General features: G+C 44.8%; 1 protein-coding gene across 15 annotated transcripts in view; it reads left to right on the top strand.

Moving 5' to 3' along the window:
* Nucleotides 1–17,890, top strand: part of Ttc13 (tetratricopeptide repeat domain 13) — a 58,328-nt gene extending 40,438 nt beyond the window's left edge. For 10 of the 15 annotated variants that reach the window (XM_027404830.2, XM_027404832.2, XM_027404827.2 and 7 more), the window contains 12 exons: nt 1,447–1,603; nt 4,177–4,307; nt 4,780–4,912; nt 5,757–5,849; nt 7,793–7,876; nt 8,790–8,874; nt 11,580–11,689; nt 12,766–12,901; nt 14,241–14,320; nt 14,966–15,044; nt 15,176–15,255; nt 17,028–17,890. In XM_027404830.2, coding sequence (XP_027260631.1) covers nt 1,447–1,603; nt 4,177–4,307; nt 4,780–4,912; nt 5,757–5,849; nt 7,793–7,876; nt 8,790–8,874; nt 11,580–11,689; nt 12,766–12,901; nt 14,241–14,320; nt 14,966–15,044; nt 15,176–15,255; nt 17,028–17,142 — 1,283 coding nt within the window. In that variant the 3' untranslated portion in view covers nt 17,143–17,890. The remainder of the gene's footprint in view (nt 1–1,446; nt 1,604–4,176; nt 4,308–4,779; nt 4,913–5,756; nt 5,850–7,792; nt 7,877–8,789; nt 8,875–11,579; nt 11,690–12,765; nt 12,902–14,240; nt 14,321–14,965; nt 15,045–15,175; nt 15,256–17,027) is intronic. The other 5 variants (XM_035442754.1, XM_035442755.1, XM_027404835.1 and 2 more) reach the window with 1 other exon arrangement.
* The last annotated feature ends 7,417 nt before the right edge of the window (nt 17,891–25,307 follow it).

The raw sequence follows: 25,307 nt of genomic DNA, 5'->3' as shown, positions 1-25,307 counted from the left end.
ATTAAAATGTAAAAGCATAGGATCTGCAAGATGGCTTAGTGGGTAAAAACAGTTCAGTCTTTAGGACCCACATGGTGGAAAGAAAGAACTGAGTCTCACAGATTTTCCTTAGACTTCCACATACATACTATGTTTGGCACACACATGCCATCCCCCAAATAAGTAAAAATGAAAAAAAAATATTTAAAAGAAATGGAAAAACAAGCAGGTGGAGTTAATTTTAATGATATGTTTTATGTTATTCATTATATCTAAAATTTTAATTCAGCATATAATTAGTAGGAAAGTATTCATTAGACTTAAAAAAATTTTTTTTTGATCTTTTTGAGATAGCATCTCATCTTGTAGCCCATGCTGGCCCAGAACTAATTATATACCCCAAGCTGGCTTAGAACTCATGGTGATCCTCCTGTCTCAGCCTTCTGAGTGCTGAGATTACATGCATAAGCCTCCATGACTGATGTCCATAAAAGTGTTATAGTTTAGGGCTGGGGAGATGGGCCAATGGTTAAGAGCACATACTACTCCTCCAGAGGACCCAACTTTGGAGCCCAGCAACCACAGGTGGCAACTCAGAGCCACTTGTAACCAGCCCCAGGGGGTTACATCTCTGTTCTCCAAGGGCACCTGCATTCATATGAATATATCCACATTCAGACACACACACACACACACACACACACACACACACACACACACACACACACACACACACACTTTTAAAAAAATAACCAAAATCTTTTTAAAAAAATCTTACATTCCCTAATTTTTGTTCTAGGTCTTTGACTTCTGGGATGTATTTTGCAATCAAAGCACATCTCAGTTGGAATGCTAATCTTTTATTAGCCATAAGTGATCAGAATTTGAACCTTTATAGTTGAAAAAAATAAATTGGTATGTGCATGTTGTCACAAACATACTGAATCTCCAAAAATTAAATCAAGTATCAACAGCCCAGGGGCGAGCTCTTGGATAGCTTGCCCTTCACACTCCTTCTAGCTCAGCAGAGCTGGCACTGAGAGTGACACTTGACGGGGATAGGCTAGCACACCTGTCATGTTTCTTTCTGCAGGTCTCTGTAGAGATATGCAGCGGTCAGTCAGGTTGTGGTGAGATTGCACACCCATTTGGTCTGTCAGAGCCGACAGAGCCCCAGGTGCAGTCTGGTACTTCCCTTGGGTTTCAGGCTCTGAAACAAAAAAATGAACTCCTTGGGTCTCTTCATGGAAAGGTGGTTAAAGTGTTGTTAGAGGAGACCCCAGCAGACTGATGTGCACTTGATCCTGTGCTTCAAATCAGGAGCAGGCTTCTCTTGTCCTGTAGCCATCTTTCAGAATTCCTACATTAATGACAACATGGTTCAAAGCATCCATGTGGTGACTTGTTCTGTCTGGCAAGAACTTCCTCAGCAGTATCTGGGTTTGGCAGCTCCTTTCTTATTTACAGAGTATTCTCGATATCTGCATGCACACCTCGATACCCCCCTGACGGAATATAACATCGACACGGATCTACCAGGCAGCTTCAAGGACCACTGGGCCAAGAACCTGCCTTTTCTCATAGACGGCTACGAAGAGCAGCCAGGCCTGCAACCTCACATCAAGTAAGTACTATGTGGTATGACTTTCCAAAACCCAACTGGGAACAAACCTTTTTTCCATTTGTTTGGAGGGATTGGGTCTCAATGTGTTTTCATTCCAGGCTGACTTCAAACTCATGATCCTACTGCTTCTGTGTCCTGAGTGCTGATATTTCTTGATCAATAAACGACTTCTTGCCCATGTTCCTATTACTTTCTTTTTGCAGTTTATATGTCATCTGCTATTTCTCTTAGTTTGTAAGGTACATTGAAACTGCCCTACAGATGTTGCTTCCCCTGCTTGCCTGATCTTCTGCACTCATTTTATGCAGCCTTTACACTTCAGATCTATGGAGGCTTACAGACAATCTTTAAAAAGCATTACTTTTTGCTTGTTGCTTACAAAACAGACTGTTGCAATTTGAAAGTTTAGCCAGGTGTGGTAGTGCACAGTTATAATCCCAGCACTAGGGAAGTGGAGGCAGGAAGCTCATGAGTTCAGGGCCAGCCAAGGAACATGGGTTAAAATCACAGTGCTGGGAAGCTGCTGCTGTAATGGGCAAATGCAGATGTGCTTAAGAGCAGTCAAGCCACAAAACAGACCAGAGTAGAGAATAATTCTCAAATGTCCAGCAGTGCCTTAAAATTGAGAAATCACTACAGTTTGACATTTCTGATCTCTTTAAAAGAAGGAGGGAGGTGAACTTTCATGGGAGAGAAGCATCCAGATAGTATGTCCACCAGCCCTGTAGTGGAATAAAAGAAACCTTTTAGGAGTTAATGTGACCCCATATTGGAGGCATTCTAGAAATTCTGCAGATGTAGTTGCAGACTCCTCCTAGTAGGAAAGCTATACCCATTTGAGCCCCCATAGTCTCATAAACTAAGACCATGAAAATGAAATCCAAACCTCAAGACTCCCCACATCACATGTATGTTAGTAAAGGAGCAACTGGCGAGCTTGGACCTTGAGGACTTCATATACTAAAGTTGCTGAATACAGACAGAAAATAACAATAAAATGCTAAAAGAAATAATGACTAAGTTGCCAACAAGAACAAGAAATGAGACCATCTGATGTGGCCAGATTGATTTTAAAATGAATGGCAAGTTTTAGGGATAGAAGATATTGTCATTAAAGTAAAGACTTAGTAATAGGCTAAGCAGCAAGATGGGGGCAGCTGCAAAGAAATAACACAGGTGGAAGGAAGGTGGCAGTGACCAGCAGAGTAGGATTCAGAGGACATGAGAGGGAGGTGACACCAAGGGTCTGGAGGAGTAGGCAAACCTGGAATCTAAGGGAATGGATAAGCAGCAGTGTTTGAAAGAATTGTGGCCAAGAATTTTCCAAAGCTAATGAGTCACATAAGTCCACAGTTGCATTTTTAAATTTTGTTTTGTTTTTTTGACACAGGGTTTCTCTGTATAGCCCTGGCTGTCCTGGAACTCACTCTGTACCAGGCTGGCCTCAAATTCACAGAGATCTTCCTGTTTCTGCCTCCTGGGTAAAGGTGTACACCACCACTGCCCAGTGCATTTTCAGAAATTTAATTTTATTATTTTAAGTGTATGGGTGCTTGGGCTATTATTGCTGTAATGAAACACCATGACCAAAAACAACTTGAAGAGAAAAGGGTTTGACTTACACTTTGACATCACTGTTCATCCTCAAAAGAAGTCAGAGCAGGAACTGAAATAGGGCAGGAAGCTGGAGGCAGGAACTGAAGCAGAGGCCATGGAGAGGTGCTACTTAGTGACCTGCTCCCCTGGCTTGCTTAGCCTGCTTCTTATAAAACTTAGGACTAACAGCCCAGGGGGTGGCCTCACCCAAAATTGTCTGCGTCCTTCCCCATCAGTCACCAAATAAGAAAATATCCTATAGGCTTGCCTACAGTTTAGTCTTAAGGATGCATTTTCTTAATTGAGGCTTCCTCCTCTCAGATGACTTTAGCTTGGGTCAAGTTGACATAAAAATATTCAGCACAGAGCGACAAATAGGAAAATGGACTGAAATCAATTCAGATCTTTGATAACTGCAATAAATGCTAATGGACTGAGAATCAGTTAAAAGTTATAGTTGGACAAGATTTGACCACTTGTTGGAAGAGGCACTGCACACAGTGTATCTAGAAATGTTTACAGAATAAATACTAATAAGAGGACCGTGGGGGGGTGGGCTGGAGATATGACTCAGAGGTTAAGAGCATCTGCTCTTCCAGAGGTCCTGAGTTCAGTTCCCAGCAACCACATGGTGACTCACAACCATCCGTTATAAGATCTGGTGCCCTCTTCTGGTGTGCAGATATACATGGAAGCAGAATGTTGTATGCATAATAAATAAATAAAATCTTTAAAAAAAAAAAAAAAGAGGACCGTGGATTCCCCACCTATGCTACTTATTGGTGTACTGACCTGCTTGTGGTAGTAGCTAATGGTGCACATGACTTGCATAGATTGTTTCTTATAATTGTGTGTGATGGGATGTGAAGCTCTGGAGGATTGCCTGGCCCTGCATGTGTCTTTGGTTGAGTGTCGGTGGGGGAATGGTGTAAGTGTCTGCTGCAGAAGTCCTGTCTCGCTTATGGTGTTTCTTGCAGGGATGTGCTACATCAGAACTTTGAGGGCTACAGGCCTGAAGTACAAGAGATGATATGTGTGGCTGACCGCCTGGGCTCACTGATGCAGTATGAAACACCTGGCTTCCTGCCCAACAAGAGGATACACAGAGGTACTCTCTAGAAATGGAATAGTTCTGGCCAAGGAACAGGGTCTTTAGGCCATGTTGTCTTTCTTTAGAAATTGTTATTTATTGTACCTACTCAGCTTCCATGTGGTCAGAACAGAAATATGTAGAATAGCTCACAGTGAGCTCTAGTGGAAGCTGCTTCCTCCAGCTGGGCTCTAAATTCTTGCTGCCATGTAGATTTGGAGCATGGCTCTCAAGCTCTTACTGAAAGTCAGGCACCTGATCCAGGGCAGCTGTCTCCTTCCTACAGGAGGGAAGAGGAACTTGAGGCTCTCCTTGTTTCTGTTGGGTCAACAGCCCACCTTAATTTGAATGGGACGGCAGAAGCTCAGTATCCCTGTTTTACCAGTAATTCTGGTTCTTCATGTGGTCACCAAGGCTTGAGAGAAAAGATGAGAATTGGCCTTTTGGAAAGGGTTCTGGTGAGGTCTGTCTTGGTATTTCCCTCCCTTAGCCATGGGCTTGGCAGCACTGGAAGTCATGCAGGCTGTACATCGTACCTGGACTAATTCAAAGGTTCGCATGAATGGAAAGACAAGGCTGATGCAGTGGAGGGACATGTTCGACATTGCCGTGAAGTGGAGAAGGTAACCAGTGGGCGAGTGAAAATCAGTGAGGAGTGGTCCATGTGTCTTCTCACTAAGAGGTTTGAATCCACACTTTGCTTACACAATTGGGCCCTATAAGTTAAGGTACTGAGTTCTTTTCTCCTAAAGTTTTCCAGAGCTCACTGTTACCTTTATTCTCCAGAGCACACTCAGCTCATTTCATGAAAGGAGTGAGGCTTGCCAAGTTTCCAAGCCCCTGTATGAGCAGTGTTTCAGATAGGTCTCCGGAGTAGCTTTTCCTTACCTGTGGCCTGTCCCCTAAGGTTCAGGCCCCCTCTGCATTTTTAGTACTCATGTCCCTGCCTGTCCTTTTCTCATTGTTGTGACAAAACCCCTGACAAAAAGTAATGTAAGAAAGGTTTGTTTGGGCTCTGGGTGTCCATCATGGTGGGAAGGCGTGGCAGCAAGTGTATGAGGTAGGTGCTCACCTTGCATCCGGTCAGGAAGCATAGATGACTGCCAATGCTCGGCTCATTTCCTCCTTACTAAGTGTGGGCCCCTAGTCCACAGAATGGTACCAATTACATATAGGACTGGTCTTCCCCCACAGTTAATCCTCTCTGGGCTCACCATTGTGGGTGTGTTTCCTAGGATGATTCTAATGCCCATCAAGTTGACAGTTTAGACCAAGCATTACAGCTCATCAGCCTTTGCTGACTTCTCCCCTAGTGTGCCAGACTGTGTTCAGAATGTGCTAGTCTGTGTACTCTTTTCAGAAGTTGGAGCCAGCAAGGGCTCCTTCCTCACTTTTGCCCAGACCCATCTTTGGTTTATCCTGGAAGCAGTGGGTAAAATCTCAGCCCTCATGAGCTCTGTTTCACAGGATCGCTGATCCAGACCAGCCTGTACTGTGGCTGGATCAGATGCCAGCACGAAGTCTCAGCAGAGGTTTCAACAACCATATCAACTTAATCAGGTGAGAACCTTTTATGTCTTGTTCCTGTTGGCATAGGGGTGTAGCAGAATGAGATGTACCTTGGTGGCCTTGATAGGGGACACACCCATGGTAGCTCTGCACCCACAAGTTCCACAGGTCCCTTCCTGTTGCTCCAATTGCATGCAAGCAATGTATGCCATGTGCCTCCCCATGTAGAGCACTGCTAAAGGGTAGATTCACAAATTACAGACTAGCATGCCAGTTTTCAAGAAGACATGAAACAACATAGTAAGTGATTACATGGAGAATTCAGTATTTGCCGTAGTATCCTCATGGGTCTACTGTGGCTGGGGACCCCAGGTCCACCCTGAGCATTAAAGGCCAGTCACTGAGGTTGCTCCCTGGTTAGAGCTGTGCAGACTGAGAGCCTCTGTATTGTATTGAGCCCTGCAGTTAGGTACGTGGGTGAATGCTCACCTTTCCTTCCTTCATGGGCTTAGCTACCCTGGAAACAGGCATGAACACATACTGAAGAGCCCCACTTCAGGGATGATCATGGTGTTTGTCTGCCAGTTAGTAACCATGACTTTAGGTAAATTGGCAGATGTGGTCATATCTAAAATACTTCTAGCTCCAGAAACCTGGACCAAGAAAATGTTACTCTACCTAACATTTGACATTTAAATTTAGGTCTTAGTCTTTTTTATACTTACCTTTTTTAATTTCTAGAAGTCATTTTCTTTTTCCTTTGTAATCGACTCCTTTTTATTTCTCATGGAATGATTTGTGATGCTTTTAGCTAGATTTAGTCATGAGTGGTACCTGAGGCCACTGTATATGACCATGTGTTCTTGCTGAGTGGCGTTTGAGTCACAGGGACCCTTGTTAGGATTTGATGGAGTGCAGAAAAGGGCCACATGGTGTAATCAGGAGCCATGCTTGAACTGTCCCAAGATAGAGAATGCGGTTGTGCACAAACCCACTGTTGAAGTCAGCCTGGCTGGGAAGCTGTGATCCATCTATTGTAGCTGCCAACCACTGGGCATTTCAGGTACTGTCAGGGATTGAGGCTGGAAAGATAGAAGCCAAAATGGAGAGCCATTCGTGGGTGGTGAGCAGAGAAACAGAAAGGACAGGTGTGTACATGTGAAGGGTCACGGTGGCAACAGATGAATAAACGGATTCGTGAGGGGGCAGTAGGCTGGGAACCAAGGAAAGGGTTTGAGGTCTGAGACCTTGTGTAAAGAGGTGCAGACCCATGCGACCCCTGCAGGCTTGGAGGGGAGCTGCAGATGCTTTGAGATGGAGTGGCTCAGAGGTGGCTGGTAGAGTAGCATTAAAGGAATTCATTCAGCCTCTAGCTTAGGCCATGGCTGTCCCCTGTCAGCCTGAGAGTAGCAGGAAAGAAATGGGGTAGGGGCTGGAGACTGGAGTGCCCTTCTGGGGAGAAAAAATTGGAGAGAGAAATCCTACTTGAGTTGTACCCTTGACATGAGGGTGCTGTGGGAATTGGGGTGGTGTTCCTGGAGCAGCAGGGCTCAGACTCAGCAGTTGTTAGACATGAACATCTTCCAGAGAGTTTAAAGGAAGATAAACTGGGAGTGGGAATTTGAGGACTATAATGTTTACAGTGGGTAGAGGGAAGAATGACTGTTAAGCAGCAAGGAGAGGCATCATCAGATATGCGGACATGCCAGAGAGTAGCATATCCACCTAAGGTAATTGCCATCAGGTCTAAATTCCATTTACGCTGAGGGTTTTCCTTCCCCTGTGGAGGGGTGAAGTCCTGGACCCTCTCTTCCAGTACAGGCTCCAAGAGCCCAGGCTTTCTGCTGAGATGGGATTTGCTTTTCCCATGGTGACAGAGCAAGCAGCTTTCTTATACTCTGCCATGCTAGTCTCAGCTCTTTGTTTTCAGAATTAACTGATGTTTATATTCCTTTGTAAAGTGATGGTTAATTGTATCATTTTCTATCTTACAGGGGTCAGGTGATTAATATGAGATATCTGGAATATTTTGAAAAAATACTTCATTTTATTAAAGATAGAATTCTTGTTTATCATGGGTAAGCCTTTGATCTTCCCCTTCAATATAAAGGATTGATTCCATACATTTCATGTGTGATATATTTGTGAAACTTGAAAACTGAGCCACTGGCAGACAAAACAATCTAGATCAGAAGTTTACAGTGTTTTAGTCACTTGCCTGTTTCTGTGTAATGGCAGAGTCTCGGGCCTTGGCAGTACCTTTAACCTGACACACAGCACTGTGATATTCCCAATCGCCTACCAAGCTTTCATCGGTTGGGAAGTTCAGTTTTAAGTGGTAGAATCACCAACTGAGTAGGAGAACAATGTGGAACCCCAACAGGGTACTTGGATCTAAGCCACACATACTTCCCACTGCAGACTTGGAACAGGACAGTCAAGGTTTTGCTAAGAAACCTGCACCTGTACATGGGGTGTATGTGAAGGCTGCCGGCTGTGTTGCTTTTCCTCTCACCATTCCGTCCATTCTCATCTGCAGCCCCGCACCTGTTACCTAGGATTGACTTACCTTGTTGTTGCCCGGTTTGGATACTGTTTATCCTCAGTGTCTGATACTGGATTTCAAGATCTCTGGGTGCTCAGGTCCCTTCCATTAAATGGTATGACATTTACACAAAATCCACACACATGCTCTCACATGCTTTAGATCATCTAGACTCCTTATAACACCAACACTCGGCCAGTGCTGTGTTGCTTAGGGGGATACCGAGCAGGAGGAAGCTGTGACAGTTACTCTGGACACCATTTTCTCATATGTAATATTGATCTGGGTGGATGAACCTGTCAGTGAGGGGTACTGCCCCAGGCCTACAGCACTGAGCCGTTTGTCATTAGGAGCAGTTGTTTAAAATTTAAATGAGATCCACTTGCCATATTTTGGCATTAATCTCCATTGCCTTCTCTCTTCTGCTTCCCCCATCTCTCTTTAAGAGCAAATAATCCAAAGGGCTTGTTGGAAGTCAGAGAAGCTCTGGAAAAGGTACATAAAGTGGAAGACCTTCTTCCAATTATGAAGGTAAGTTTATCATCAGAATCACAGATGGGGCTGGAGCAGTAGCTGCAGTTAAGAGCACTGGCTTCTTTTCCTGAGGACCTGGGTTCAATTCCAACACCCATATGGTGACTCAGAACCATCTGTAAGTCCAGTTCTATGGGATCTGACTCCCTCTTCTGACCTATGCTGGCACCAGGTGTTCAGAGTACACAGACATATATGCAGACAAAACATACTTACACATAAAATAAACTAAAAGAAAATATCTCAGAGGGAATTGTATGAGAGAAACCAGGAACTTAGGGGAAAAAAAAAAAAAACCTATGTTTTAATGTTGTGCTGTTTTAAAATTTATAAAGGATGCCCTCTGAAATCCCTACATAAACACATTGTAAGTGGTAACCAAAATCAAGTGCAATGCTGAACCAGACTCAACCAGAACTGATTTTTGAGGATGCAGGTGACTCAGAAAACAAAATGGACTTGAAAATAGATGCACTCAAACTGGACTTGTGGCCACAATTGAGTGCTCCTCAGTTGCCCTGAGAACCTAGGACAGCGGTTATTACACTGATTCCTGAAGGAGAGGAGTTGAGGAGCCCCCTCCCCCCAGCTTCCCTGGAGACTGTTCATTGATTGTACCATAGGACAGGTGACCAGCAGCTGTAGAGGAAGAGGGAATGCCTAGGGCAGGGGTAGAGGGATCCCCGTTGCAGGGCCCTGTGTCTGCAGTGAGAGCCTGCAGCACAGCACAGCACAGCACAGCACAGCACAGCACAGCACAGCACAGCACAGCACAGCACAGCAGGGGCTGCTCAGAGAGCCATGAGCAGAGTTGTCAGTTTGCAGAGCTGAGAATGAGTTGTGACCTTGAAGGTGGGCAAATTCTGTGTGCATCTCTAGTTTCATTTGGTCCCAGAGGTGACTCACTGTGAATTACAGTAGAGCACACTAGGCCCATCCTTGATCCCTGACACTGTACAAACAGCAACAGCATGAATTCTGATGTCTGTCTTGATTTGAAATGCACTCTTAAAGAATGGACACAGAAAGAACCAACAAAAGATGTCAGTCCAATTGAAAGCTCATGAGAGAGAGAGGAAGAGAGAGAGAGAATATGCTAAGGAGGAAATCCTTAGCTGTGACAAGTCTCAGTTTGACATGGGTAATGACAGATTGGTTGAAAGAAGGATCTCAGATGACTTCAGAACTCCATCTGTGTTATAGTAACCTTCAATATCATGGCAGTTACTCCCATGACTGAGGGTAGCAGGATACACCATAGAGAAAAGCCTGGAACTATAATGGGTCAGCTTCTCAGTTATTTAACTGTGGAGTTTAGGCAATAAAATTTAGTAAGGATAGCAGGTGGAAGACAAAATCTGCTTATACAAATAGTGGAAAGGAAAGCAAAGTGTACTGAAACAAGTCCCATAACACCTAGCCAGAGGGTGGCAGCATTGCCCATGTTATGTTGTCTGTAGGAGCATGTCCTTTTGATGGGAGCATTTTCAGCTTCAGACGGGCTTCAGCCAGATTATGGATGTGTTAGTCTCTGTGTTTAAAGTATATAGGAAATATGTAGCTTGCTGCTTCCTCTGAAAAGCATGGCTTGCCGCTGGAAGACTTAGAGAAAAGGACTCGTGCCCCAAAGCTCCTTAGACAGGGGCTGGCTTCACTCCTCCCCTCTGCCAGTGGCTTGGCCAGACTTGTTTCCTTTCTTGCAAGTATACATTCTTACCTGGTCTTGTTTGTGGCAAGACTCCAGCTGGCATATAGTAAGTACCTATATTTGTCTTCTGAGTGTCATTCCCTGAAAGAAATGTGCCTCCTGCTTCAGTTCAGCTGGCAGCCCAGTAGCCCGCTCTGTCTGTCCAGCTGCACCTTCCTCTGGGCCTCCAGCCAGCACTCCTGTGACCTGCTGTTGGAGAAGCCCTCTTGCCAGAGGCCTGTCTTACTCCAGGTCCATCCACCCTAGAAAAAACATGGACAGCATCAAGTACCCAAAGTAAGAAGGCATTTTTCTAATGTAAAGGCAAAACCTGTTTTCCTGCCATTTTGGAATGTCACAAATTCTAACTCAAAGCTGGCATCTGAAGCTGCATTCCCAGGAGACACCCTGGCCAGCTCTAAGGAACTCCTAATAACCTGTGGTCTGCAGGGTTGGAGTCTATGCAGATAAAACTCCCCAGCTAGAGGAGGAATGTTGAGCACCTCTTGGTCCTGAAGCTCTGGGGGAGCGCTTGCAGGAACACAAAGTGCTTTTTCAGAATACAGAATGCTGGCATTGCTGCTCTGTTGGCAGGCAAGATTGCTGCCTGCTGAGTTGGGAGGAAAAACAACCCAAAGCAGCTGCCACAATGAGCCAGGCCTTGGCTGGTAGAGTTATCCTTCAGCTTCCTGCTGGGGTCTCTGCTACTCTGTATGCTTGTGGGAAGTGAGACTGAGATTCCTGGGGTTTGTGCTATACCTAAAGAGAGGAGAGATATACTTCATCACTGCCTGCCAAGAGAGAGCACCTGGTCTCTCAGTTTGAATGCGTTAGAAAAACCCAGGGCTGAGTCAAAGTTCATTTTAGATCAGAACTAGATATATCTAGCCTGCAGCCTGTGGACCATATGCAGTCCTAGTTGCTATGAATGCAGCCCAACATATTTGCAGATGACAGTGTCATGTTGCAGTGTCAGCACTGCAACTAATAGTGACTTTTTGTTTTCCCTTGAAAGCAGTTTAATACCAAAACAAAGGACGGGTTCACTGTGAACACCAAAGTTCCCAGCCTCAAAGATCAAGGGAAGGAATATGACGGCTTCACCATCACTATCACAGGAGACAAGTATGTTGCTCAAGTGTGATATGGGGCTGGTGGTGGCCAGTGGCATGTTCTGAAATGAACTGTGTTGGGGCCCTGTGTGTACTTAACAGTATATGTCTGGGGCTGCATCTTTCCTGGCAAAGTCCACAGACCATTGTGTTCCTGCAATAGCTCTGCCTGGGTGCTCAAAGGCTGTGGAGAGCTTGTCTAGCAGCAGGAAGACAGGATCTGTGCAGGTCCAGGGCTGCCATGCAAGGATTGCAGGTGTTTTGTGTATTGCAAGGGTGGTGCCATCTTAGTGAAAAGTTTGGAGGAACAGATAACCAAAATTAAGAAAGTAGAAGTGAAGCTTTGAAAAACTGAGGTTGTGATTGTTATTTGTGGCCCCTTCCTCTGCTCTTATTCTCACATCCTCATGGCTTTTTTCATAGCTACTGATTTAGAAGCATTTTAAAATGTATTTTTTCTTTGACAGTTTCATGCATGTATATAATGACTTTGAGTCTTTCTCAGTCCATAATACCTGTCTCACCCCACAGCCATTCCACCGAAGCCCTTCTGCCTAACAAGGCCCCTTCTTGCTTCATGTTGTGTGTGTACATGCATGCTTCCCAATGAAGTTAAATAGGATAGACAGACATTTAGGCCACTGCTCCTGTGAAACTCTCAGCTTTTCCCCAAGTCTTCCAAATTGTAAATCTTCTTCCCTTTTGAACTGTTACCCAGCTATGATATGTCTCCAAGCCAGGTCTTATCACCCCCTCCCTTCAGCAAAAGGATCAAAGAACTAGAAGGTTTTACTGATGACCTCATGATAAATATGTGCTATATGAGTTTACCCTCACAGAGCTGCAGTGGTGCTACATGCAAAAGCTTAAACATGATACATGATAGTAGCTATGTGCATGAGCCTCCCACAACTCCTGGTCCTGATTATTGACTGGGTGGCTGAGAAATTGATAACAGAGCCTGGAGCATACCTATTTCAGTTGATCAGCACTCTGGGCAGACACTATGAGTACACACACACCACTTCTCCAGTTTCTTGTTTGGATTATTTTAATCCATGCCTTTGACAGTGTTGCTTATGTTTTTAGGGTTGGCAATATCCTGTTTTCTGTGGAAACTCAAACCACAGAAGAGAGGACACAGCTGTATCATGCTGAAATAGATGCCCTTTATAAAGACCTGACAGCAAAAGGAAAAGTACTGATCCTCTCCTCCGAATTTGGGGTAGGTTTTGCTTTGTCTCATTTTCTATTCCTGGAGAGTGTGTATGTATGTGTGTGAGTGTGTGTGTGTGTGTGTGTGTGTGTGTGTGTTGCTGAGGATGGGACCCAGAACTCCATTCATGCTAGGCAAGTGCTCCACTGATGAGCCACACCCCAGACCTGCAATTTCTTGGTAAATATTCCACATACACCTCGCCCCTGTTTTACTGAAGCTGTATATCTTTTGCTTAAAATTAAATGTAATTGTCTTGATCTCTTTTTCTATTTATTATGGGGCAAAAAAAAATGTCTAGGGTTTATTCTTATGCAGTAATATGGGGATGACACACTTACAGTTCGTATCGTTATCTCTGTGCTACATTAGTGCAAGCTTAGGGTTAGGAGAGATTTACCCAGACTGGCCACAGTGCAAGTCTGAATCTTACTTTTCTTCCATATTCTTCCCTTCATTATGGTTGCTGCTTACTGTGAGACTATTGTCTTGACTGCCAAATTGAAGGGATTTGGGATGACCTGGGAGGCACCTCTGGCTGTATCTGCAGAGTGTTCCTAGAGAGGTTAACTGAGGAAGGAAGACCCACCCTGATGTGGGCAGCACCATCCCATAGACTGGGATCCTGAACTGAATAGGTGGAGAAAAAGAAAGTGACCTTAGCACCATCATACGCTCTGTCTGCTGCCTGACTGCAGCTATGATGTGACCAGTCACTTAGTGCACATTTCCAGCAAGTTCTCATGTGAACTAGCTGGTGCATGCTAGCTGGCTCCTAGCAGTGGAAGAACGCAGAAACTGCGTGACTTCTCTCCCTGTGCCTGCTGAGTCAAGAAGTGGCTCCTTGCAGAAGGAAGACATTCCTCTCACACAGTGGAGGTCATTAGCGCCCAGAAGCCATTGTACTTCCTTTACATTTAGTCAGACAGTCCATGTGTAGGGCACCTTGGCCTGTATAAGACTAAGCGCTTCAGCCTCTAAGTCTCAGCCCTGAGGGAGGGAAGCAGCAGCTTGTGAGAATTTTCTGGGGATGAGATGCACATTCTAGAAAACGTGTTAAGTATTGCCTCATCCTTTGTAAAATTTTAACTTCAACATGCATTTTGAAATTGCAAGTCACTATAAAGGAGACTGATCCTTGTGTGTTGAAAGGTGGTAGCCTAAGAAACAGCTGCGGAAATGCTGCTGTAGTGACCAATGTAGACACTAGAACAGAGCACATAAGCAAGTGGGCTTCGGGAGAGGAGGGAGCCATTCTTTCCCAGATGGTGATAAATGTCCCTCACCTAGGACAGCAGTAGTTTGTGACATGGGGTTTCAGTTCACAAACCTCTTTCCTTTTTCATAGGAGGCCGATGCTGTCTGCAACTTAATCCTATCCTTAGTTTATTACTTTTATAATTTAATGCCATTGTCTCGAGGATCTAGGTAAGTGATACCCTGTACTATGATGGTTTCAAGTTGAAAACTGTTGCTATAGCTTATGCTCCCTGTTACAGAGACAGACTCTAAAGCATACCACAAATCACAGGAAGCTTCTATTGTTTTCTCTAAAATCTGCCCTCCCCGCATCAAAATCACATACCTGTTGAGTATAGTGGTGCATGCCTTTAAAGCTAGCCCTGGAGGGACAGAGGCAGGTAGATCTCTGTGAATTTGAGGCCAGCCTGATCTATATATATAATGAGGCCCTGTCTTAAGGGAAAAAAAAAAAAAAGAAACAGAAAAATCCATCCTTGACCAACCATCAAGAGAATTTAATGTAAGTTCAAGAGGGAAAGGCTTATGTGTACTTCTCTCACAAAAGTAGAGAAAGAAGCAGGAGGCAAACTAATGGAAATATGTTTTTCCTCAGAAAACAGATGTTCCTGTTGACAGTGACCCTTAAGGTCTATATGCTTTTTAAGAAGAAGAGTAGAAAATAAGCACAACAGAGTTGTTCTGTTAACTAAACCTTTAAGGTTTTAGTCCAAAGAATTCTTGTGTAAGGTTTTGTTTCATGATGGAAGCCCACTGGGAGGTTAGTGTGATAACCATAGACCAGGGCTGACTGTATTTGTTCTGCCCTAACAGTGTCATTGCCTATTCAGTCATTGTGGGAGCACTGATGGCCAGTGGTAAAGAAGTGGCTGGGAAGATCCCCAAAGGGAAGGTATGTTGGGCTGGCAGGAAGCATATGCATGGATATACCATGTCCTGGACTTATAATATTGGAACACGTGAGTTAGACCTTACATGGTGCCTTCCTTCATTCCAACCCATGCTAATTCTCTTCTTTTCCAGTTAGTTGACTTTGAAGCCATGACAGCCCCTGGTTCAGAGGCCTTCAGCAAAATAGCAAAAAGCTGGATGAACTTGAAAAGGTAACTGTGGTTGTGGTTGGTGCAGGCCTTGCTGGGAAAGGGAGGACTCCTTACTCCACACTGGGCAGAAGCCCGTCAGTGTGCTCGTTTCCATAGGTTAGTGCTTCTTGTCCTTCAGTACACCACTTGAAGGTGCACTGAAGGTAAAAATGAGTGATGATGGGGCCGGAAAGATAGCTCAGTGGATAAAGCATGTCTTGAGGATCCAAGTTCAGATCTCCAGCACCCAAATAAAATGATGGGTACTTGTGGTAGCTCACTAGTAAATTCAGAGTTCAGAATGCAGAAATGGGATCCCAAGAACAAGGTGGCTAGCTAAGATAATCTGTATGTGTGAGTTCTGGGTTCAGCAAGAAACCCTGGCTCAATAAATGCAGTGGAGAGTGATTAAGGGAGAGTCTCTGTCAGCCTAGAACCATCGAGCACACACACACACACACACACACACACACACACACACACACACACACACACACACACACACACCTGCACACACATGTAATAATCTAAAATGAGTGATGATTTAAAAAAAAATAAGGAAAATGGTATGTGAAGCAAAGCAAAAGTTTACTGGTATCTCTCTTTTTTTGTAGTCAGGTTCTCCTTTCTCTTCTTCTATTATCCCAAACTCAGTCCCAGGGTCCAGGAGTGGGTTGAAACCAGTCATTTCCCATGATTTACGTGTAGCACAGGCCTGGTGGCTTGTACTTTTATGGCAGTCCAGTTCCTAGAAGGTGGTACTTTTAGCCAGGTGTTGGTGGTACTTTAATCCCAGCACTTGGGAGGCAGAGGCAGATGGATCTCTATGAATTTGAGGCCAGCCTGGTCTACATATCAAGCACCAGGATAGGCTCCAAAGCTACACAGAGAAACCCTGCCTCAAAAAACCAAAAAAAAAAAAAAAAATGGTACTTTGTTGCAGCCTACATAGGGGCTGTGTGTGACCAGCTTCAGCAGGGATCCCTCCTCCCCTCCTATCAACGTGTACCATTGTCCAGCAAGTTGCCTTACAACTCTAATCTCCAGAAACATTGGGGAATGTGTGCAAGCTTGAGTTCACATTGCTTTAATAATGAGTAAGACGTATTTCATGTCTCTTCATGCCTACATGCCAACAGCCATTCTGTCAACAACGGGGCCATTTGAGCTGTTTAAAACTGAGAAATAGGTGTCTATCATCCACAGTGCTCAGCTTGTCCCATATAGTGTTGAGCTTACTGGTTTACCCATGGTTTGGTGATGTAATCGCAATGTGGACGGTCCTGCTTCCTTTTCTTAGGTAACTTTAGCAAATCTTTCCACAAACCACACAGCCACACGTTGTACAGTCATGGTTCATGGCAAACCTGGTATGTAATGTTTCTCAAGGCTCATGGTAATTCTGAGCTAAGGATTTTGTCTACTGCTGAAGACGAAGGAGGCGGGGCTTAGAGAAGTGACAGGGTCAGGAAGGGGCAAGACCAGGTTTGAGGCTAGCATCCTCAGAGTCCAGCTCCAGCATGCATGGCAGCCACAGCAGATGTGTGATGTGTGGTCCTGTACACATTTAAGGGGCATTTCTCTTCCCAAAGTCCTGGCTGAGCTTCCAAGCTGCCCAGGATATGAGATCACTAATGTGGAAGTGTCTGCCATGCCTTCTACCTTTCTGGTATTGTCCCTCAGGAGATACTCAGGGGTCTAGAAAGTTTCTCATATGAATGCATATACCCAGGCTCTGGCCCTTCCTATAAGGCAGTGGTAATAGTCACAGTTTCCCTGTGTTTCTCTTCCAGTATCTCCCCTTCCTACAAGACCCTGCCATCAGTGTCAGAGACATTCCCGACTCTGAGATCCATGATGGAGGTGCTCAACACGGACTCCACCCCACGGTGTCTAAAGAAACTCTAGCTACATGAGAGGATTTGTACACATGAAGGGCCAGGCCTCTTGCTTCTTAAGTTATTTTTTAAACATGGAATTATTATGGAATTAGGTTCTTTATTACTTTTGATACCAATTTTTGATAGGAATTGAATACTTGAAATCACTTTACTTTTCTGAACCATAACAGAAATCATGAAAACGGGTTTTGGGGGAAAGCTACTTGACCAGGAAGGGAAGTGTGTGTATTAATGGCACCTGTTGGTTCCCATGTGTTAAGGCATACTGTTCCTTCCTTACAGCAAAAAAATGTTTACTTCAAAAACCAAAAATTAATAATTATTAAGATGAACAAAGCCAGCAAATAAGCAGGCCTTGTCTTTACTCGTCAGAGGTGTAGATGTTCCTCAGACTTCCTTCCTGTGCACCTTTGTGGGGGGAACTACTGCCATGCCCCCATGTGTGGGCCTTCCATCCTCCCAGAACCACGGAAGGGCCCTGCCACCTATGGTTCCATGGCTTGTGCAAACGACACAGACAGTATTTGCCAATGTCCCGACACTGAATCACTGAACCATGTTCCTCTTTCTTTTGTTGGAAGAATAAGCCGAGGTGATTTCTGTAAGTCACCGAGTTTGGGCACTGGATTATGTTGTTTTTATGTGTGAGCTAGTTTTGCTTTTAGGTATAAGAACATTGAGAAAGTCTCTTGTTTTCTCAGATAAGGTGAATGATGCAGTAAGATGGTCCATTAAACTTGCAGTTTCAAATCATGGTCAGTTTTTGTAGTTTTGCTGTTGCCATTGTGGCTTTTTTGCGTTTTTATTTTATTTATGTATCTGTTTAGGTGCTAGAGGTAGAACCCAGGGCTTTGCACATTCTAGAGGAACACTCAGCTACTCAGCCCCAACCTTAGTTTCTGCCTTGAACTTCTGGTAAGAACAGGGCAGTATCAATATCTGAAGTCTGTACTGTGGTGGCTCAGTGATGATTGACTGTGGGCCTCTGGAGGAGGCAGCATGTGTGTCCACCCCCACCACCGATAGTACCAGTCCAGGAACTGAATGGTGCTTCAAAACAGTCCCAAAGATGTGGCTTTCCCAGGGTGATCTAAGGGGGTTACAGGGATGAATCACCAGAACCCGTGGTCTGTCTTCTTCCAAGATGGACTGAGACAGGACAAGTGGTGCACACTTGTTTCCAGGTGTAAGCCCACATTCTAAGAGGTCTCTGCCTTTCCACAGCCAGCTGACAGGCTAGAGGATGATGCTGGGGAATTCCTATTAGAGACTCACTGGGACCCCAGGATTCAAACTTCTATTGCCTCAACTGTCAGCGCTTGGCCCAATCTTGAGCCATATTTCTATGTGCTACTTTGGTTACTTTGCACTCTTAGCTCCATCCCTCTCTGACAAATGGCCCCAAACCAGAAGTGGGGCCTAGAGAAACCCCTGAACCCAGTGGGAAGAAGTTGAGCCTGAAATCAGGGTCCTTATGTGGTGATGCTGGCATAGGATCCTGGACAAAGGATGCCACAGAGCCACACGGTGGTCCAAACCTGTTTCCCCTGACAGGCCGAGTACACTCTGAGGAATGTGTGGTACCTCATGCTGTCTGAGTTAACTCATACTTCCCCAGATGAACTTCAAGCACAGGGGCTGCCTGGAGATGAATTCTAACAATGGTGGGGAGGGTGGGGTGGGAACCACAGATGGAAACAGAAAACCCTGGGGCTTTTAAACTTCTTTTTTGCTTAAAGTCAAAATCCTTCAGTTTCATTAGAGACTTTTCCTACCATTAACACCAAACCATCATGACTGGAAATTGAGATGAGTGGTGAGGGCTGTTCCTCAGACTTCACAGTCCAGCTTGTGTCCACATGGTAGGAAGGGCTGTCACGCTACTTGCTGTGGAACTCCAGTCCCCATCCCAGAGGGCTACACATGTTACTTCACTCTTCATGCCCCTACCAATCCTACTGACTGAATTTAGAATCACATGTCATCGTGCCTCTTGGTATGTCTGTGAGGATGTTGCCAGAAAGGTTTATCCAGTGTAAGATGCTGCAGCCTGAATTGGGGCAGCAGAATCCCTTGGGCTGGGATTCTGGGCTGAATAAAAAGGAGAAAGCTTGCTGAACACTGTACTTCCTGACTGTGGATGCAGTGTGGCCAGCCACTCCACACCTTCTCACCATGATGACTGTACTCTCAAACTGTGAGCTAAAACAAATCCTTAAGTTCCTTTTGTCAGATATTTTGTCCCCCAACATGCCCATCTTGGGGAAACACACACACTTCAGATTCTAGCAGCCCAGATTAGAATATGGTTCTTTATAACTCAGTCCATCGACTCCCAATGCCTGTGTCTCAACTTCTGTGTTACTAGCCCAATTTCTGCCCATGCAGGTGATGTGATTTCATGTTACATGTCCTGAGAAGCAGTGGGTCTGTGTCTGCAATGGCCAGAAGCTCCCTGAGTATATGGGCTGAATTCCCCAGAGTCCAACAAAACACCACGGGCAGTTCTGTTTGGTGGCCAAGAAGGTATCATCCTAGGGTACCGAGGACTCTTGTCCCAGGAAGACCATTGGGAATACACTTTTGTGTGGTTCTCTCATCAACTTGAGAATTCCCTTTAGAGACCAGCCACACTTCTGACCCTGGAGTGGCCCTGTTCATAGCTTTTATTTCTCCAACTTGAATCTGTTTCTTTGAACTTCATATTAAGGGACTGGAGAGATGGCTTGACAGGTAAAGCACTTGCTACACAATCATAAATAAGTATCTGAATTCAAGTCCTCATAACACATGTAAGAAATAACATGGCTGTAATTGCCTCTAAATCAAGTCTTTGGGGGTACAGCGGCGAGGATTGCTAGCGCTTGCTGGCTGCCAGGCTAGCAGGAAGCTGACTGACTGCTCCAAGTTTGGTGAAAGACGCTGTCTCAAGGATATAAGACGTGGAGTGATTGGGCAGGAGACCTGACATCTTCCTCTGGTCTCTGTGTGCACTCACAAGTGCACAAAGACTACACACATGCTTAAAAAATAGTAATTAAGACAGAAGAGTAGAGGGTACCAGTAATTCCAGTAGGCAAGGGGATCAGGAGTTTGAGGTCATCTTCAGCTTTGTAGTGATTTTAAAGCCACTCTGGAATACTAAAGACCCTGCCAGAATGAATGAAAAGGAAGGATTCCAAGCCAGTTGTGGTGGCTTATGTCTATTATCCTAGCCAGCAGGAGTATTACTGCAAGTTTGGGACAACATGAATTATATATATATAGTCCTAGGTCCATCTGGGCTACACTATGAGACCCTGTTTCAAAAAAGGCAACTGTGTGGTATGGGCCAATAAGACTTCTGGGTAAATAATACCCCTTCCAGAGCATGTCCCTGAGCATTTCTGACTGGGCCCCTTTGGGTTTTGCTTGGACTTACTAGTCCTGGGGCCTAGGGAAGGTACCTCCCTATTCCCTGAGCCATCCATAGAGGCTGTCCAGATGTCACTTGGCAACTGCCTGAGAGGCCCACAAGCTGCCCAGGAACTTCTACTGTGAATATCACTGAGGAAGGTGGCCTGTGCTCAGTGGACCTGTCAGATTTGATCACTTAATTTTGCTTTGTTGTCAGGCCAGAGAGCCCAGCTGTTAAGCTAACAGCTGGTTGGAACTCAAGCAGCAGATGACAGAAACAGCAAGTGAATCATTGACTCTTGAGTTTGAAAGTACTCAGACATAGTGTCTGTGGCCTCTAGGGAAAGTGTGACTAGGATCCCTTAGCAGATCTTCTCTGCCACCTCCTTTCCGGGGAAGAGCCAGTCCAGAAAGGAAGGGCTCAGCATTTGAGTCTAAAAATGTGTTTGCATCAGCAGCAGGGCCATGTGGTTGCTGCGTGCTTGCAAGCTTTCGCTTAGATACCTACAGCCTATAGAACAGCCCTACTCCACATTAGTTAGGAAAATTACCCAGGCCTCAGAGTCTCCAAAGGAAAATGCCATGTGTCTTTGGCCTGTGCTGTGCACCCCCAACACATGCACACAAACACACCACACAAGCTCTGGTAGCAGAATACATCCACCTGCAAAATTCAGGGTTAGTTCAGTGAACGCTTTATAAGTGGGCACCTCATCTTCCTTAGGGCAGCAAGATAGAATATTTCATGCTCCATGAGGCCCTGCCTCTCTCCATGGATCTTCTTAGCAGTGAAGGATGCATGGGTGTCATGCATGGCAGGTTGCCTTGGTCCTGAGTGATAAAAATGGCCTGATCAAGGAGAAGACACCCTGAGAGCTTCAGAAAAATAGTAAGAGGCAGGCTCTCTTCCTCTCCATTGCTGAGGTGAGGGCTAGACATGAGAGGAGAAGCACCCTGTCCCATTCTTAACCAGCCCAGCTCCTGGGCTACAAGGTAATCAACTCAAGTGCAGTGCAGACACTGGCTTAAAGTTAAGTGTCTATAAAAGCAGTAGCACCCATTGTGCCTTTATAGTAACAGAAAAATGAAAGCAAACTGTTCTAAGGTACCTTATTTATCTTCCTGGGCTGTTGGAGACTTGGTGCCATGGTTCTCAGTGTGGTCCTAGGCAAGTGGACCACCAGCAGCATGGAATTTACTGATGGTGTTGGACTCTTACTCAAGACCAACCTGATTAGAAATCTGGGCCCAGGAGTACCCAGATCTCACTTTAACAGTGAGATTCTGCCAATAGTGAACATGAGAAGCCCTCAGATGTAAAGATGGTATGTCTGCTGCCACGTATTAATCATTGTCTGCACCCTCTAGTTCATGGAGAGTAGGTAAATGAAAGCTAGAAAGTTCTTTGATAGCTAAAGTTCTTGTTAAGATGTAGATGCCAGCATTCAGGAAGCTGAGGCAGAATGATTATAAATTCCAGGCCATCCTGGCTACAGAGCAAGACCAAGTCAAAAAAAGAAATTTAAGCTGGGCGTGGAGGTGTACTCTAAAGGCCTAGCAATCGAGAAGCTGAGGAAGAAGGATCATGAGTGAGGTCATCCTAGGCTACATATCGAGATCCTCATCTTCAAAGCTCAAAAAAAAAAAAAAAAAAAAAAAAGGAAATGAAGCATGTGATGTAAAAATCTTAGTGGTAAAACTGCAACTAATGTGAGCAGAATGCCACTGTGCCCATCTGTGCTGGCCCTGGTCATCCTGAGCACAGCTGCCTTGCCTGGCTATACCTATAGCTGGCCCTGGATGAGCACAGCACCTTGGCTGGGAGTGTGAGTCTGTCCCACGCACCTCAAATTATTGCACTGCCATAGAGATCCCTTTACCATCCTGAATCAAGGAGCTATGTATCTGGTTGTTTCTCTGGCATGTGTGTTTTTGTGTATGTCATTTACACATAAATTTGTGACAATGCAGTTTAAGGCCCATGTTTTGAAATATAACCCATCATGACTGGGAAAAGCATAGCAGCTGGAGAGTGAGGCCACTTGTTCACATCTTGATGGAACAGGAGTGGAAGAAGACTGAAGTGGTCAGTCTGTAAAACATGAAAGCTAGCCCTCTGTGACACCCATCTTCGGCTATGGCCCACCTCCTGAAGGTCCACAGTCTCTCAAACAGCACCACCAGATGGATGAGCCTGTGCACACACAGACCACAATACATGTTCTCACATGTTTGGGTTTTTTTCCCCAACCTGGGAGAATAAGGCAGACACTGTTGGGCTCAGACAGTGGTACATCCAAGCATGGCGCTTTGAAGTGCTGAGTGCTTGATGGGAAAAGCACCCTCAGATCCAAGGTTGTCATCTTTCTCTTTTTCAGCCATCACTTACTGTGTAGCCTAAGCAGTCCTGAACTTTCAATTCTCCTGCCTCAGCCTGAGTAGTTGAGGGTTAGAGACTTATGCCATTACAACTGGCTTCAGATTTATAATACTGTAGAAAGTTGTCTGGCAATAAATTGTATTTGCTCCAAAAACATTTAATGAAACTGTTTTTGTTTGTTGGTTTTGGAAACAGCACTTATTTTTGTAACTGCTTTCTAAAAAAAAAAAAAAAAGATTTGTTCATTTTTATTTTATGTGTGAGTGTTTGCCTGTCTGTATGTAAGTGCACCACATGCTTACAGTACCCACAGAGGTCATAAGAGGGTGTCAGATCTCTTAAAACTAGAGTTACAGGCAGCTGTGAGCTTCTGTGTAGGTGCTGGGAGCCAAACTGGAGTCCTCTGCAAGAGCAGCCTATACTCTTAACCATGGAGCTCTCTTTCCAGCCCCACATCTGCTTTGAAAACAGCAGGAGGCCAACTTTCTGAAACCAAAGACCCTTCTTACATAGTTTCAAGGTGAGCACGTGATGTTAATTAAAGCACAAGGAGCGAGGCCAACCTGATCTATAAGGTGAGTTCCAGGACAGCCTAGGCTACACAGAAACCCCGTCTCAAAAAACAAAAAACAACAAATAAAAAGCAGGAGGCTTCCTTTTTATTTAAATTTTTAATTCTTTAAAGCTTTTATACATTTATACCATGTATTTTAATAATATCTACCCACCATTACCTTTCTCAAATTCTCCTCATTGCACCCAGTTTGTCTCCCTCTCAACTTCATGTTTTCCTAACCCTGAGTCTAGTTAATGCTGTCCATATGTGAATGGGTGTGGGGCTATTCTCTGGGGCGTGGGCAACCTCCTGGCAACCTCTTCCCTAAAGGAGAGTGGCTGTACCTCCCTCAGCAACCACTAACTGCTAATGGTTTCCCCACCAAGCATGGGCCCTCGAGGACCCATCCCCCCATTCACACTGGCATTTTGATTGTCTTGATCTTGTACAGGTCTTGTGCAGGTAATCACAGCTGCTGAGTTGATGTGTGCAACAGTCATGTCATGGCCAGATGCCAGCGTTTTGTAGCTCTCCTTATCTCTCCATCTTCTTTCTGCCAGCTCTTCTTCAGTGTTCCCTGAGCCTTGCACGGGGGAGGTTAATATAGATGATTCATCCACAGCTGAGCACTCACAGTTCAAGAACAGGTCTTCAACCACCATTCGTGTTAGTAAAACGGAGTTAGTGGAGATAAACAGTCCCATTTAAATAGGTAATGATAATACCAAAACTCAGTATCCCAAGTCTGGCTTCGTAAAGAATCCTTCACATTTGGAAAGACTCAGTTGACATCTGATACCTTTGCTTTTCTCATTTCTTCAGTGTGTTATACTGATGAGACTTTTTTTTTTATGTATATGAGTGTTTCAGCTTCATGGAAATGCACCACACGAATGCATCATCTACAGAGGCCAGAAGTGGGTGTCTGATTTCCTAGAACTGGAGTTACAAATAGTTGTGAGGTGCCATGTGGGTGCTGGGAAGTGAACAGAATTCTGTCCTTTGCAAGAGCAGCAAGTACTCTTAACCACTGAGCCATCTCTCTAGGGGGATTTTTATTTATTTTAAGACATAATCTTATACTGTAGCTCAGGCTGGCCTGGAACTCACTGTACAACACAGGTTTGTTTCAAACTCATGGCAATCCTCCTACCTCAACCTCCCCAATGCTAGGGTCTCTGGTGTGAACCACCATGTCTATTTTATTCCTCTTGCCTGGAACTCACTAGATAGTTGGGATTACATGTGTGTGTCACTATGCCTGGTTTATAGGGTGCTGGGGGTGGAACTTAGATCTTTATGCACATAGACAGGCACTCTGCAAACTGAGCCACATCCCCACTATCCTGATAAAATTCTTGGTTGTGATGTCTTTTATTACAGAGCCTGTCACATTTGTGACATTCCATTTAGATCAAGGCCTTTCAAGTTATTTCTGCACTTGTCTTTAGTGTTAGACAAGGGTTACTTAAGAGGCAACGACTCTATAATGGGCATTTAGCTGTTTGTCAGAAGTGAACATAATGCTTACCTGAGACCCCCTAGTCTGGTGAAAAAGACATTGTGGGTTCGGACATAAACATTCCACAGCTCCGCATAACTGTGTGGTCTGCAAAGAAACTTTACCATCACAAGCCTGGCCCCTTGTGCATCCATAGCCTCTGTTTCCCTGTGGAAACTTTCCATCCTCTTCAGTTTGTTTGCAGACAGCAAACCTCCCGGAGTTCCTGCAATTTCTGAGATTCCAGGATTAGCTTGGCCATTTTTGGAAGTTTAAGCTTTTGTTTTGCTCCTCACTTAAGTTGACTGAATCTAGGTTTCTTACACTGACCAGAGTCTG

The sequence above is a fragment of the Cricetulus griseus genome, chromosome 3 (genome assembly GCF_003668045.3).
Source record: "Cricetulus griseus strain 17A/GY chromosome 3, alternate assembly CriGri-PICRH-1.0, whole genome shotgun sequence".
Taxonomy (NCBI): domain Eukaryota; kingdom Metazoa; phylum Chordata; class Mammalia; order Rodentia; family Cricetidae; genus Cricetulus; species Cricetulus griseus.
This window is presented reverse-complemented; position numbering and strand designations above follow the sequence as displayed.